At 44.3% G+C, this 14795-nt stretch overlaps 1 protein-coding gene across 2 annotated transcripts in view; it reads left to right on the top strand.

Moving 5' to 3' along the window:
- EFCAB14 (EF-hand calcium binding domain 14) overlaps positions 1-14795 on the top strand; it is a 245390-nt gene that overhangs the window by 36370 nt on the left and 194225 nt on the right. For both annotated transcript variants that reach the window (XM_069232726.1, XM_069232727.1), the window contains exon 2: positions 13519-13667. In XM_069232726.1, coding sequence (XP_069088827.1) covers positions 13519-13667 — 149 coding nt within the window. The remainder of the gene's footprint in view (positions 1-13518; positions 13668-14795) is intronic.

Genomic DNA, 14795 nt, shown 5'->3' on the forward strand with positions numbered 1-14795 from the left:
GCAAGAGATGAGGATGCTAAAGGGAGGGCAGGTCACCTTGTTTCTCTGGCAGCACTGATTACACAGAACTCTCCCTCCCTCACACTTTATGGTATAAAGACGTCCATGAAATGTACTTGTTATGCTTAACATTACCATACTACGTTCCTTTAAAGCCAGGCTTATTGGTATTGCTAATGTGTGTTCTGTTATTGGAAGGATTCTAAATGTTCTTGACTCTTAATGCTTGGGGTTTGCCGTCATCCCTATTCACTTTACTCTCGTGGTAGTTTAAAGGCATCGCATATGCTTGCATGGCTCCTCTCAGCTGGACTATGTTGGAAATATTCCACAATGTGCGTTTTTAACCCCTCTTTCAAGGCTGAGTCTCTAGTTAATACTATATAAAAAGTACCTTCTAATTGATTTTGGCGATCTGGAGTCCCAAGCTAAGTTGAGCTTTACTCGTGCATGATCGGAGATTGTTACTGGGAGTATTCGAGTGTTGTGGACGAATGTTATTCATCAGAGTGCAATGTATTCTAAATTATGTCCTTTGGGTATAGGAGAAGGCATAGTAATCTATCTGATTCTCATGTTTTTCTCTACAGGAGTCTTGTAATCCCAGTGAATACAGTGTGCTTTTAAGCTTGTGGGAGAAGCATCCATAGTGTGCTGTATTTCCCTGCTCTATCTTTAATATGATCCCATACCAGGTTAAGGACAGTTTCCGCTTTTCTAGCTCCAATCACCAAGTCTAGTAGGGTATCGTGAATGGAGATTTAAAAAATAGTCTTGTCCTGTGTGCAATGCGTAGATTGTAGCCAATGTTGTGTGTTCCCTGTAGATGACTTTTAACTGTAATGTACCTAGTCCCTTCTTTATCTGTCTGAGTTCTGTTCAGTAGTTTTAAAGCTCTGTAATTTGTAGCAGGATAGGGTTACCCCACTATACTTAGTTCTTGCCGGTGAGCAACGTGGTAAAGCGTACTGTCTTTGTCGAACCCTGCATTTATCTCGCCGGTGTAAATGAGATGCTTGTAATGTTACTACATTGTATTTTTTTTACACAAAAACTGGCATATTTTAATATGCTTGTTGAGAGAATTAAGCCCTTAGGTGACACTAGTTTGTTTCATTAGCACTAGGTTTATGTGAAAGGCTGGTGATAGTTCTGTCTGAAGAGAAACAATTGTCACTATATTCCATGTCATGCAATTGAATGATACTTCACTTTTACCATAGCTCCCCTTTATATTTGTCATATTCCATGTTACCTGTTGGCCCCCTAGCCCTTGGAAAATAGAACAGTAAACATTATGAACCATTAAATGTGAAGCATGGGGATCAGCGTGTACTATGGACCTTGCACTCTAGGATTGAGTCATAGTGGCCCGTCATAACGTGGATCACTATACTACATTGGACAAGTGACGCGACCCAGGATTCCCTGGGGCCTCTAAGCGAAATGAAAATACTCTCTGAACTCATCTCTGTGGTTGATTCTGGATGAATGTAGTAGATGACATATAAATTAAATTAGTTATGAACCTGTCTATTTTGTTGATTTTCCAGACAGTCCAATTATCTGTATGCCATACACAACTCGGGCAGTCACAGAGGTTTTTGGTTTTTATTATTTGCTTGCCTCTCGCATGGTCTTTCCTCTCTTTGCCATTGCCTATTGGTCTGAACCAGGGTTCAGGATGCGTTGTCTCTTCCATGTGGTCTGCGTACCTTCTGCTTAGACCCGGGAGCCATCTGATACTTGTGGGTGAATGGCAATTAGGTGTGCTCCTCTCTCTGAGAAGTGGTGCATTGCATTTTGATACTTGAAACAATGGCAAAGGGATTGGTCCATTTATAACTTTTGCGTTCCCATCATAATTTGTTGGTGATAGACTGACACTTCAGTCATCACTGTCGGGCTGCTGCCACAGCGTCCTGAAACCATAAACACTAATGTTCCTGATTCACTTATCTTTTCCTCAACGTGCTTCCAGAATTCTCTCTTTTTTTTTTTTTTTTTTTTTAAGCTGTGGAGTTTTACTAATGAGTCTCTGGGCCTTCTCATTTATCCTTCTCATTTGCTGTTTCAATCCTGATTTCCATCTGTTCACCTCTCAAGGTGGGGGTAAAGAGACCCATGACAAAATGTTATACATTGGTATCCTGCACTCTCTTTTAGACACTTGAGACAGATATTGTCCCAATTAGACCTATTTTCTGTGTTTTCAAAGCTTAGTGTTGATTCCTCTGCATGCACTTTCAGGTTGACCATTTTGTTTAACAAAGCAGATCCTTTCTTCCATTGTTATCCATCCTGGCTTAAGCCTCTTAAATCCTGAATGTAGGGTTTTTATGAGGTTTTCTATTTTAGAGATAAGGTCTCCCTTCAAGTCTGTCAAACTTGTGACATTATCTGTCTTTATTTCTTTCTTGAGTTAAAATTTAAAGCTTGGAAGCTTCAGAGGAGGTCCCCTTTTATTGAGAGCTGTGTGCATTGAACTCTGAGTATTCACAGTACTTTGCTGTGGCATGCCTTCTATTGAAATTGGGCGTCATTAGTTAACACGCCATGCACCTCTTATTTCAACGTGGGCATATTGATTCTAATGCCTTTGCTATGGGGTCAGGCCATATCTCATATTGTCCCCATGCAAATGCTCAGTTCTTAAGAGTACTACTACTTCTCCTCCTCCTGCAATCTGTTTGTTTCAGAGAACTGATCTTCAAGGGGGGACTAACCTGAAACTGCATGCCTCTTGCTAGTCAGAAAGTCACTACAGATGGGCTTTTGGCTCACCAGGGAGCCCTACTTCTGTCCCACCTCCCCAAGCACAGTCCCCTCCACAGCAACATCCCGTGGATTTCAGTCAAATTAGTTTGATAGATAGACTAACACTTCCGTTTATCAGAGGGATTTATTTGACATGGAGAGCTGGGGAGAGGGCAAAGGGCTTCAACTACATGTGAGCAAAAACGCAAACAAGAAATCATTCCCTTCTCCGATCCTCAACTCAGGCCCTCCACCTCACCTCCATCCACTGCCTTTTTATGTCCACATGACAGCAGACCTGTGCTCAGGCTTTGTGTTGCTGCTCCGTAGGCACGCTTACAGGTGTGCCTTAGCAAAAACAACAAAGTGATGGATAGAATGCCTGAATTGACCTCAGCAACTGACAGTCGCTCACAGCTGCATCCCAATCCATCGTTTTCTGTATTTTTTTGCTCACTCTGCCACCCTCAGTCTGGACCCAGCCTTATGCAAATCAGTTGAATCTGCTCCTCATGGGAACAGTCCAGCCCTAACTGCCAGGCCAGGCCCTCCCTGACCCGGAACACAATCAACCTAGGACCGGTTAGCCCTAGTTGGGGCTCTTCAGCCACCTATAGTGTGTCTCAGCTTCAGCCCGGGTAATAGTTTGGTGCACTGGGGGTTGTGCAGTTGTCGATGCTGGAGTCCACCTGTCCTAGGAGCCTTTTACATTGCAGCCCACCAGACAGCACAGCTGTCTGGTTTGCTAAAGACATTTCGGGAACTTAAAGAAGGTTGACTTAGGAATGTATTCCACCTGTTGATTGCCATTGGCTTTGTGGTTTGTGACTCAAAGTTTCTGGTGTTCTATTAACTTATGTTTTTTGCTTTAGGCATTCCAGGTTCAGTTTGGCCCTCCCGTTGCCTGAACCATGTCTACGGTATTTTTTCACAAACTCCCTTTCTGTAAACAAGCCTTTAAATCTTGTTCTTATCTTGTCACATTTGCTGGGTATGCAAAGACCAAGGTAAAATATCAGGTGCTTTCTTTCAAGGGTGCTTGTTTAGTTTCTCTGAATTCAAAGGGAGAGGGTTTGTTTGTCAGTCTCGCTGGATACTGGGGGCTGTAAAGAGGTTTTTTTTTTTCTTTTCTAGCACAGACAACATTTAAATGAACAATGTATATTTCAGAACATCAGAATTAGGAACACAAATGAAACACATTTTTTTATTTATTTCTGAAGCGTGTTGAAAACAAATATTTTAATATGATCAAAACAAATCATTACACTAGGTAATGCAATTTCCACACATTTTCGCTTGTGCACTGTATAGTTTAATTATTAAAGCTCTATGTCTGTGCCAATGTAATGGCCATTTCAATTGAAAATGTGTTGTCTGTATGCTACCATACCATGCATACTCTGCCCTACACCACTCCACACCACTCCACTCTGTGCTTCTGTACTCTACCCTCTACCACTCTACTCTATACCACTGCACTCTTTGCTGCTCTACTCTACACCCTTCAATACTGCACTCTACACCACTCCAGTCTAGGCCACACAAATCTACTCTGCACAATTCCTCATAACACCAATGTACTCTGCGCCACTCTGCAACACTGCACTCTGACACTGCACACTATGCCAGTACACTCTACCTCAATGCACTTTACTCTGTAACACTCAAATCTGTGCCCCTGCACTCTACGCCATTCCACTGTATGCAATTCTAATCTACTCTGCACTTTACACCAATACATTCTATGCTACTCTACGCAACTGCACTCTACCCTGCACCACTCCACTCTGAAACAGTCTACGGCACTGCGCTCCACTCTGCCTAACTCCACTCTATGCTACTGTACTTTATGCCAACTCTACTCTTAACAACTGCACTCTACTCCAATGCTTTCTGCACAACCGCACTCTGTCACTGCACTCTATGCCACTGCACTGTATTCTGCAACAATGCACTCTCCGCCACTGAACTGTACTCCACTCTGCGCAATACTGTAGTTTGCACCACTGTGTGCCACTGCACTCCGCCACTCAGTTCTACTCTGCACCACTGTCCTCTGCGGCACTCTACTCTGCACCCCCTGCCCCACTCTACACCATCAGTATTCTATGATGCTCCATCGTATGCTGCTAAATTGTGCCAGTGCGCTCTACACCAGTCCACTCCACTCTCCTCTGTGCTACTCCAATGTATGCCACTCCACACTGTGGCACTCCAATACAGGAAACATTCTGCCACCCCACTCTACAACCCTCTACTCCACTCTTCGCCATTCCACTCTACCACACTCCATGTGACTCTCCTCTATGCCACAAGCTATATGCCATGCTGAACAGCAGCCACTTTGGTGTACAACATGACTAAACACATTAGCAAAGCCATTGGCTCTTGCATAGGAAAGACCTATTGGCTTTGCCAGTGCTTATTACCTGACTTCTCCAGTCAGAGTGCATTCCATCCCTGGGTACTGTCATCTTTGCCTAGTACGAAGCTCTGATGGGCCAGTTGGGATTTCTGTGTTTACTCCCACCGCGCTTACAACATTGCAGAGTCTAGTATTTGCAGATACTCACTCTTGATTAATGTGACCAGATCGGTTTCAGATGGAGGCGAGCTCCGCTTATCTTATATTTTTGTGGATAATGTGAAGGCTACGGGATCATGTCCTTTCTGTCTTCTTGCCAGACCAGCCAACGTTTCCATTTTATTAGGTCGAGCGTGCAAGCGCTCTGACATGTTGTAATCTATCTGTGGGCTTTTAACCATGCCCATCGCTATCGTTCATGGGCTTGCCTTTAAAAAAATCCTTTGTTATCATTGGTAAATGCTTTACGTTTGTCCCTCTTTGGCGAAGTGTTGGTACTGCCTTGGTCATCGACCCTGTTACATGGATAATTGCACGATTGCCAATACGTTTCACTGCGAGCGAACTTCTTTTTCCTTTTGTGTCTCCCTTTTGCGCTCACGGCGGCTGTGGCGCTTTGAATCGGCTTGCTTATGTCAACTGTTTTACTTTTTATTTTCAATTTATGTGGCAAGAAAAGTTCTGTTAAGAATTTACAATGCTAATAGCTCTAACTCGAGGAAACGCGAGGCCTATTGCATTGCAAATGCTTTTTTAACCAGCACTTTATGTGTATAAGTATCTGGTTTCTTACATTGCAATTTATTCTTAGCATGATTAATTCAGACGCATTATTTTGTCCTCCTAGATGTGGAATCCTGAATGTAGTGGGCTTTGAGTTAAGGTCTTTTGATTTACAGTCCTCCTCAATCAAACCCATTTCAAACTCCTTTCACAACATCCACAAACAGAATACTTGACTTCAAAATGGGTGCTTATATAATTGTGTGCTGTTGGAACGAGAAAGTCCTATGCGCGGTCAAGGACATGTACCCCCGCCTTGAGTGCCAACGTACTGTTGTCTGGATCCCTAATGCTGATTTCTGTGCCACAGGCAAACCTAGATCATGTGTGTGTGCCATAACCTGAAAAAAGACTATAAGAAGGGGAGGTTGAGACTCCAAAATGTTGTCATCCACCAAGCAGCCAGACAGACTGTGGGGAGAAGGGGAAGCCGCAAAACTTCTGCATTTGACTAGGACTGGGAGCAAAGTCCTGCTAGGCTCCCTGCTGGTTGAGGAGACGTCACCCAGGGAAACCAGGTCCACCTGCCCTGGAGCACCAGTGCCTGCCGGTTTGCCAAGATCAGTGTTCCCTGTGAAGAAGAGGACATCGCTGGGAGGAACGAGGACCATCGGGGATCCCTACCGAGAGTATTCCCTCAGCAAGGTAACGGCTGTACTCCGATTGGGCCATTGCCCATGTGCACTTCCATATGCCATGAGAGGGCCGCTGTGACCTGAGCAGTGTCTCAAATGTTGTACAGGAAGTGCCAGGCCTGCACGCTTTGTTGCTGTGACCTGTGGGCCCCTGTTAAACTATTTGTTCCCCGTGTTGGCACTTGTTACCACCCTAATCGGCTACTCTGTATGCCAGGAGGGCTGTGGTAGAGAGGACGATTTGTGTACCAGTGAAGTCTACTCTTCAGCTGTGAATACCACAGCAAACCCGTATGTCAGAAGGTGCTGCCGGTACCCTTCTTGCCAGAAGTTCTGTTCGTTATCTGGATGGAAGTTTGCGGCCATGACCGGTGGACCACACCCGCGCACCAATCCTGCACCTGACTGATTCCCCGAGGTCCATGAAGGACTCCGCCTGAGATCACACCCTTGCTGGGCTCCAATCAGGAGCCAGAGGATTGTCTTCCGCACATCCCCCTCTTCCCCCCCCAAAAATCTCCATGAAGGAAAGAATAAATTACCTTGTCTTTGCAGAGTAGGAGCAGCACCGATCTTTGGGACAAACTGGCAGCGTGGTTGAGGGAGAGAACCTGCGCCTGCTAGGTGCAGCAGCGAGTACCACAGGCACCCTAACTTTGCCGAACTGGACCAGCACTTATTAGCGCCGTACCATTTACTGCTTCCATTCCGCTTGAGTGGGTAAGACTAGAATGGGGCCTGTGAGGCCCGGGCAGTAGCTGCTAATGGTGCTGTGGCACCATAGACACTTTTAACTGACTTCTAAAGAGTCAAATGGAAACTCTTTAGTATGGCTTACTGGTGAGCATTCCCTGGATGCGAACACCACTGAATGGTGAATAACTCCAACCATGTTATGAGGAAGATGGTGGGACAGATTTGCCTGACAACTACTAGAGCCCCGACCTCAAAGGAATTACGTTATTGCTCGTGAATGTTAACTCTTCAAATGCATATAGTCAGACTTAAAATGCTTCATTTATTATAATGGTTAGTGTTGGACTGGGCATTGATTTATTGTTCGTACTGTTTGCACTTTGAGTTATGAGTCTTGATCACCTACCTGTACCGTCCACAGCTACCAGAGAGTCAAGTGCAGGAGTGGTACTTGGACCAATTGCACAGGATCCTTAGTAGGTCTGGCCTGGGACATGAGGAGTAAAAGTCCTCATCCACCACTATTGAGCCCAATATACCCTGCGTGTCCTGTAGCCTTCTGAAAGGGGTTCTGACGTGCCATTGCAAAATGAAATGGAGTCTCTAGTCCCCAGATGATTATATACATTTCTTTGTTAATGGTACTATGAGAATTATTCCATAGAACTGATAGCCAGCACACTGCATTGTGAAGTATGGACTCTGGTCAATCCCTGTTTCTGACATTGTGTGTATCGTAGGGGAGAGTGTAATAAAAATTGCCAACTTACCAGGAACTTGAATTGGGCTTAAAGTTCACAGATTGCTTACCATTTGTTGTCATTCACTTACTTGCTTCTTATTGAAAAGCTTGCTAGGTCCCTCCCCTGGAGAATAACTTCTTTACTTGTGTCCTTTCACTGCTCACCTTTGCAAACTACTTTTTTCTTTTTTGCTTAGACACTCCATCAGAGAGCCTGTTTCTTTTTTTTTTATTTTCTTTTTTATACAGTTTCTTCCCATGTGTGCTTCTCTCCAGCAGTTTGTGATACTCACTCTTAACTGTTTCTTGCTCCCCCACCCGTGCTTCTACCTCATATTGTTCTCTCCCTCATGTGCATCTCCCCTGCTCTGCTTGTTGCTCCCTCTTATGTGCTTATTTCCAGTTTTCCATTACCCTCCTACTCCCAAAAACCTGCTACCCCCTCCTGTTGTTCTCTGCCCTTCTGGTCCTATGTTTTTCCCTATAACATTCCTTTTTATTTTTTGTAAGGGACAATGGTAAGCTGAAAGAAGATGATGCCCGTGTCACGCGCATGTCTTGACCCATGCATGCGCTTCCCAAATGATTGCGCTTTTATTTTCCCCCTTTCTTCATGCTGTGCAACATTTGTTGATTCTGTTAAGCATAAACACAGTGCTTTGGCAGAGCCATTATGTCTCCGTCGAGGCTTATTGGCTTTGCCAATGCTTACCTCTTTAGGGTTGAGCCTGCAATAACATGCGCTATCGCATGCGTATCACTTGTGAGGCGCTGTTGTATTTGAAAAGGGCTTGGTGCCCGCCTGTTGCTCATCATTTGTTTGCTTGCCTGACACTCTTCTTTGCATCCTTGTTATTGGTCATGGCTAGCACAGCACCATTTCCATTCCTGTCTGTGGATCAGGAACCAAGCACTGATTGATTCAACTTAATCAGTGCCTGTCTGCTGCTCCCGACGTGACTGAGGTACTATTTTGTTCTTTTTAACTTGTAGCGCCCTGCAAACAGAAGGCACGTCACTGGCAAAAAAAAAAACGTGCTCAGTAGGACAAACAAAATTTCAAAGTTGTATTTTCTATAGTTGACTTTTTGTTTTATTTTGCCAAGTCTTCTTTTCTAACTTTTCACTCATGTTTGTTTTGGCTTGCAAGCGCTGTTCTAAAAAAAAGACTATTATCTTGTTCTAAATATTTCAAAGCAGCATTATTTCTTACGTGTATTTTTTTTTAATTGTTTTAACACATAATTGTGCAGTAGACCTCAGTCCACCACACACAAATCCAAACCACTCACTCCAGTCCACCCCAACCCAACCCACCCCACTCCAATCTGTCCCACTCCAATCCAAAACAGTCTGTCCCACTCCAGTCAGCACCACTACAATCGAAAAACTCTGCCGACTACAATCCAAAACAGTCTGCCCCACTCAATCCAAAACATTCTGCCTCTCTAATCTGCCCCACTCCAATCCTAAACAATCCGCCCCACTCCAATCCAAAACTATCTGCCCCACTCCAATACAGCAATCCAAAACTATCTACCCCACTCTAATCCACACCAATCTGCCCCACCCCACCCCAAAATAATCAGCCCCAATTCAGTCCAAAACTATCCGCCCTACTCCAATACAAAACTATCTGCATCACTCCAGTCTAAACCTTTGTGCCCCACTCTGATCTAAAACAATCTGATCCAGACTAATACAATCTGCCCCTCACCAATCTGCTCCACTCCAATCCAAAACAATCTCCCCCTCTCCAGTCTACCCCACTCTAATCCAAAACAATCTCCTCCAGTCTGCCTTACTCTAATGAAACTAATCTGCCACACCAGACCAATCTGCCACACTCAAATCCAGTCCACTTCACTCCATCCCAATCCACCCTACTCTAATCTGCCCCACTCCAAACCAAAACAATGTGTCAGACTTCAATCTAAAACAGTCTGCTTCACTCCAATCTGCCCCACTCAAATCCAAAACAATGTACCCCACTCAGTTAAAAACAATCTGCCCCACTTCAGTCTCACTACAAACCAAAACAATCTGCCCCACTCCAAAACAGTCAGCTCTCCTCCAGTCCAGTCCACCACACTACAATCCAATCCGCCACACTACAATCCAATCTACCCCACTCCATCCCAATCCACCTAGCTCCAATCCTCACAAGCTACCCCACTCCAAACTGCCAAACTCAAATGCACAACAATCGGTCCGACTCTCAATCCACAACAATCGGCCCGACTCTCAATCCACAACAATCGGCCCGACTCTCAATCCACAACAATCGGCCCGACTCTCAATCCACAACAATCGGCCCGACTCGCAATCCACAACAATCGGCCCGACTCGCAATCCACAACAATCGGCCCGACTCGCAATCCACAACAATCGGCCCCACTCCAATCTGTCCCACTGCAAACAAAAATAATCTGCTCCAGTCCAAAACAGTCGGCCACACGCCAATCCGAAACAATCTTTCCAGTCCAGTACAATCTACCTCACTCCAATCCACTCCAGTCAAGCCCAACCCACCCCACTCCTGTCCATCCCATCCCACTCCAGTCCAACCCCCACCCACTCCAATCGAATCCACCCCACTCCAGTCCAAACCCCACCCACTCCAATCGAATCCACCCCACGCCAATCCACTGCCTCACTCCAGTCCATCCCACTCCAATCCAGTCCACCTTAATCCTCCCCACTCCAACCCAATCCACCCCACACCACCTTAATACACCCTAATCAAATCCAACCCACTCCACACTAGTCCAGTCCACTGCACTCCACACCAATCCAGGTCACCCCATTACAATCCAATTCATCCCACTCAATCCAGTTCACCCCACCCCACTCTAGTCCACACACCTCAATGCATTCCATCCCATTCCAATCCACTCTACCATACCCCAATCCAGTCCACCCCGCTCTGCTCCAGTCCACCCCGCTCTGATCCATTCCTACCCATTGCACTTCAGTCAGCCCCGCTCTTCTCCAAGCCACTCCCCTCCAGCCCACCCTACTCTACACCAATCCATCCCACTCTACCTCAATCCAGTCCACACCACCCCAGTTCAGTCCACCCACGTCAATCCATCCCACTCCAATCCAATTCACCTTAACCCACCCCACTCCAGTCCAATCCATCCCAATTCTCCCCACTCCAGACCCACCACAACACACACCAATCAAATCCTCCACACTCCAGTCCATCCCATCCCACTCCAGTCTACTCCACCACAATCCACCCTACTCCAATCCAGTCCACTTGACCCCACTCCAATAATCCATTTCACTCCAGTCCACCTCACCCCATTCCAGTCCACCCCACTCGATCCAACCCACCTCACTGCATTCCAGTCCACCCCAATCCACTCACCTCAGTCCAATCCAATCCACCCCACCCCATTCCACTCCACCCCATTCCACTCCACTCCACCCATTCCAATCCACCCCAGTTCAATCCCGTCAACCTTACTCAGTCCACCCCTCCCCAATCCAATCCACCTGCCTCACTCCACTCCAATCCACTCCTTTCCAGTCCAATCCACCCCACTCCAATCAATCCAATCTACTCCACTCTGATTCACCCCTCTCTAATTTGCCCCATCTCTTCTCTATTCCAATCCACCCCCCTACACATGTGGATGCAGAATCTCTGGAAGGTCTGGGGATGGCAATAGGGACAGAGGCCTCCTGTCACGTAAGCACTATGCTAATCTCTTAGTATACTTTCTTTGGGGTGTTTGGGGAAAGATGAATATATGGAACGTTTATATATAGTACAATACTATGCAACCCTCTATATGCATTGGAGTTGTATTTCCTGCATCAAAATGAGAACAGACAAGGCTGAAGAGAATTAGAGGTTGGAGTTCATATGAGGGTCAGGTTAATTATTAAAAACAAAATTATTTCTAGATTGTTTTTAAAATGTGGCATCCTTCCTAAGTGATTTTTTGGTGATAAATTCTAGTCGAACGTTATCAGAGAGAGACATCTTTACCCACCATGATTGAAAGTCAGGAGTGCGGGTCTAAGAAACCTCTAATAGAGAGCTGGGGCTCCACTTTTTTTTTGAGGAATCAGTATTTTATCCTTAAATTATTTCATGTTGAGCAAGCCAGTATAACATTAGTTATTTTAGCCTCTGTTTTGGTATTGTCTATAAGATGTCGCCCAACTTTCCTTCAGTGAGAGCTACTTCTTATCATTGAAACGATTCTTTGCTACTGCTTAATATAGGAATTACATAAGGATTTTCAGGGGCTGAATAACATAAATACCGCATGAGCAGGACAAGAGCGGTGTCCAGAAGGTTTACCAGAGAAGGCCGCAAAGACCAGTTTTTTTCCTTTGTTCTTGAGAGAGAAGATAAGGAGAGACAAAGGTGACAACAAGAGAAAAATAATTTAGAAGAAAGGATAAAAAGCAGAATGGAAAGAAAGGGGAAAACAAAAAGATCAAATGAATTAAATGAAAAAAAAGCAGAAGAAAAAACAAACAGTGAAAGGAATGACTTGACAGGAAGAAAGAAAAAATAAAGGTCTGAATCAGATGTATTCTGCTCATTTAGCCCAACAGGATTTTGCGAATAAGATTACCTGTTTTTGAACTTTTAATTTGAGGGAGTCTCTTGTACTGGGTCTCATTCATAGTAAATTCTCAGTAATTGAATTGAGCGTGTGTGCGCCTTTTAAGTTAATGCTACTTTTGCGCAGCTACGCTAAGAGGCAGTGGGCTGGTTACACTTGAACAGATGTGCGGGCTGTGTATTTGAAACTGCCATTATGCGCAGCCTGGTACCTGCACACAAGTAGCCTGTCACAGAAGGAACTCTGAAAGGATTGTTGGTGACCTGTGATAGGCCTTACATTATGAATGGGCATTCATTGAGTATATCTGTGGAGCTTCCTACAAAATCTGTTGTGCTTTCACAGTATTAGTAAACCTATGGGTGTAATCTGCTCTAGAGTACAGTTTCGCTCTACTTAGACCTAGCGATAGGAGACTTGGGTCAAGTGAAGAATGTGTTTTGGGAACGAAGTTTGCTGGTGGATTCATAGAAAGCTGCTTGTAAGTAAACACACAAATGATTTACGGTTGCCCTTTCTCAGTGCATCATCCTGTAAAGGATGGGATCAGTCGGATATCCACAGTGTTCTTCAAGGTACCACGAGGCTAGTATAAACTTGGTTTATTGGCCTCTGTTCTAATTTTAGTTTTGGACTCATTCAAAACTCGTGTGATTCTAGGAACACCACTTAAACTTGCTATGCTTAAAAACAATACATATGTGATTGTGAATTGTAAATGTGTGGAACCCCATTTTACATGCATAATCTTGAATTCGAACTCGCAGAAGCACGCCTCTTCAAACCACCCACACCCCTTTGTCCCTACAATTGAATAACTTAGTTTTACCCTCGATAAGTTGTGAAAGACGTGTTATTTATTGCAGCCATTGTCATAAAATGTTAGTTGTTGAGAAAATTATTTAACAAAAATTGGTAAAATGCATACATTTTTATTTTTCTTAGGGGCGAGTACCTGCGATGCTGCAAGATCTGTTATCCTCTGTGTGCTTTCGTTATCCTGGCTGCTTGTGTAGTAGCATGCGTTGGGTTAGTTTGGATGCAGGTTGCCCTCAAAGAAGATCTGGATTCGCTAAAAGAGAAATTTAGAGCAAGTAAGTTTTATACCAGTGTTAAGCTGTTTCCCTGTTTTTTCCAGTGCAAGGAAAAACAATTGTTGGAGAAAACCATTGAGTTTGAGTTTTCATGGAAGCCTGCATGTAAAAATAGTATTTACACCACTGCAATGCATTTGTGAATGTGGCGTTTATCTCCGAATACACAGTGTGTGAAATTGTGCAATTTTTCCCTTGAGTTATGTGAAATGTCAGGAAAAAATGTTAAAATAGGCGAAATGAACTTCGAGTATGTAATATCATTCCAGTTCGAACCTGTCTCTCTCAAGACATATTCTGCTCAAGCTAGTCCTTTGCAGCAAAGAATTGTGCTTGCCTGGAATAAATTCTGTAAATCACTCAAGGTTAATGGAAAATGTTGCGCAGGCCTAGTTGTTATGTTGGCCTGGGCATTGCTTCAGTGTATAACAGCAGTACAAGCAGCTTGTTGGACATTCAGGCAGAGGTACCACTTTAACCTTATGTTAGATGCAAATAGTGCCCACACCACACAGTAAGAACCCCATAGTGAAAGGATGATATCCATGTACATGGCGGCTTGGAGAAGATGCCTTTAGAGACTTTGAAATTTCTCATTAATTTTTGCGGATACTCTGCTTTATGTCCACTGATATTCTCAGACCTTTGGTAGAGCTAACTGTACTTACGCAATTTTCTTCGGATTCTGTAGTGTGTTTTTTTTTTTTTTTTCTTATCAGTCCCACGTTGATAAATGTACATTTGCCTTATCAAATGTCATGCTTTAGGCCCCAGCGTCTCCGGAATGTTTATTAATTTAGGGGTACTTTTCTCAGTAAGAGGCATTAGCGGTTTCTCAGTGTTGCTAATGCATACACTTAATGTGCTTCTTGTTCCCACCAGCATGTGGTTGGCGTGTATAGTGTGTGGCACTTTACTGCTAAAACTGTAACAGGACTCCTTGTGCCCCCTAAAGTGTTGTGGAACTTTATAAAATACCTACTTGTCCGTTGGACGAAAGGCTTCGTAAATCTACTTGTCCTGTGGGAGAAAAGAAAATACTTATACCTTTGGTGATTTACAGTGAGATGACAAACTGTGGCAGCATCCTCGTTGTCTCAGAGCTCTAATAACAGCCTCGCTGATTAT

This window comes from Pleurodeles waltl, chromosome 4_2 (genome assembly GCF_031143425.1).
Source record: "Pleurodeles waltl isolate 20211129_DDA chromosome 4_2, aPleWal1.hap1.20221129, whole genome shotgun sequence".
NCBI lineage: Eukaryota > Metazoa > Chordata > Amphibia > Caudata > Salamandridae > Pleurodeles > Pleurodeles waltl.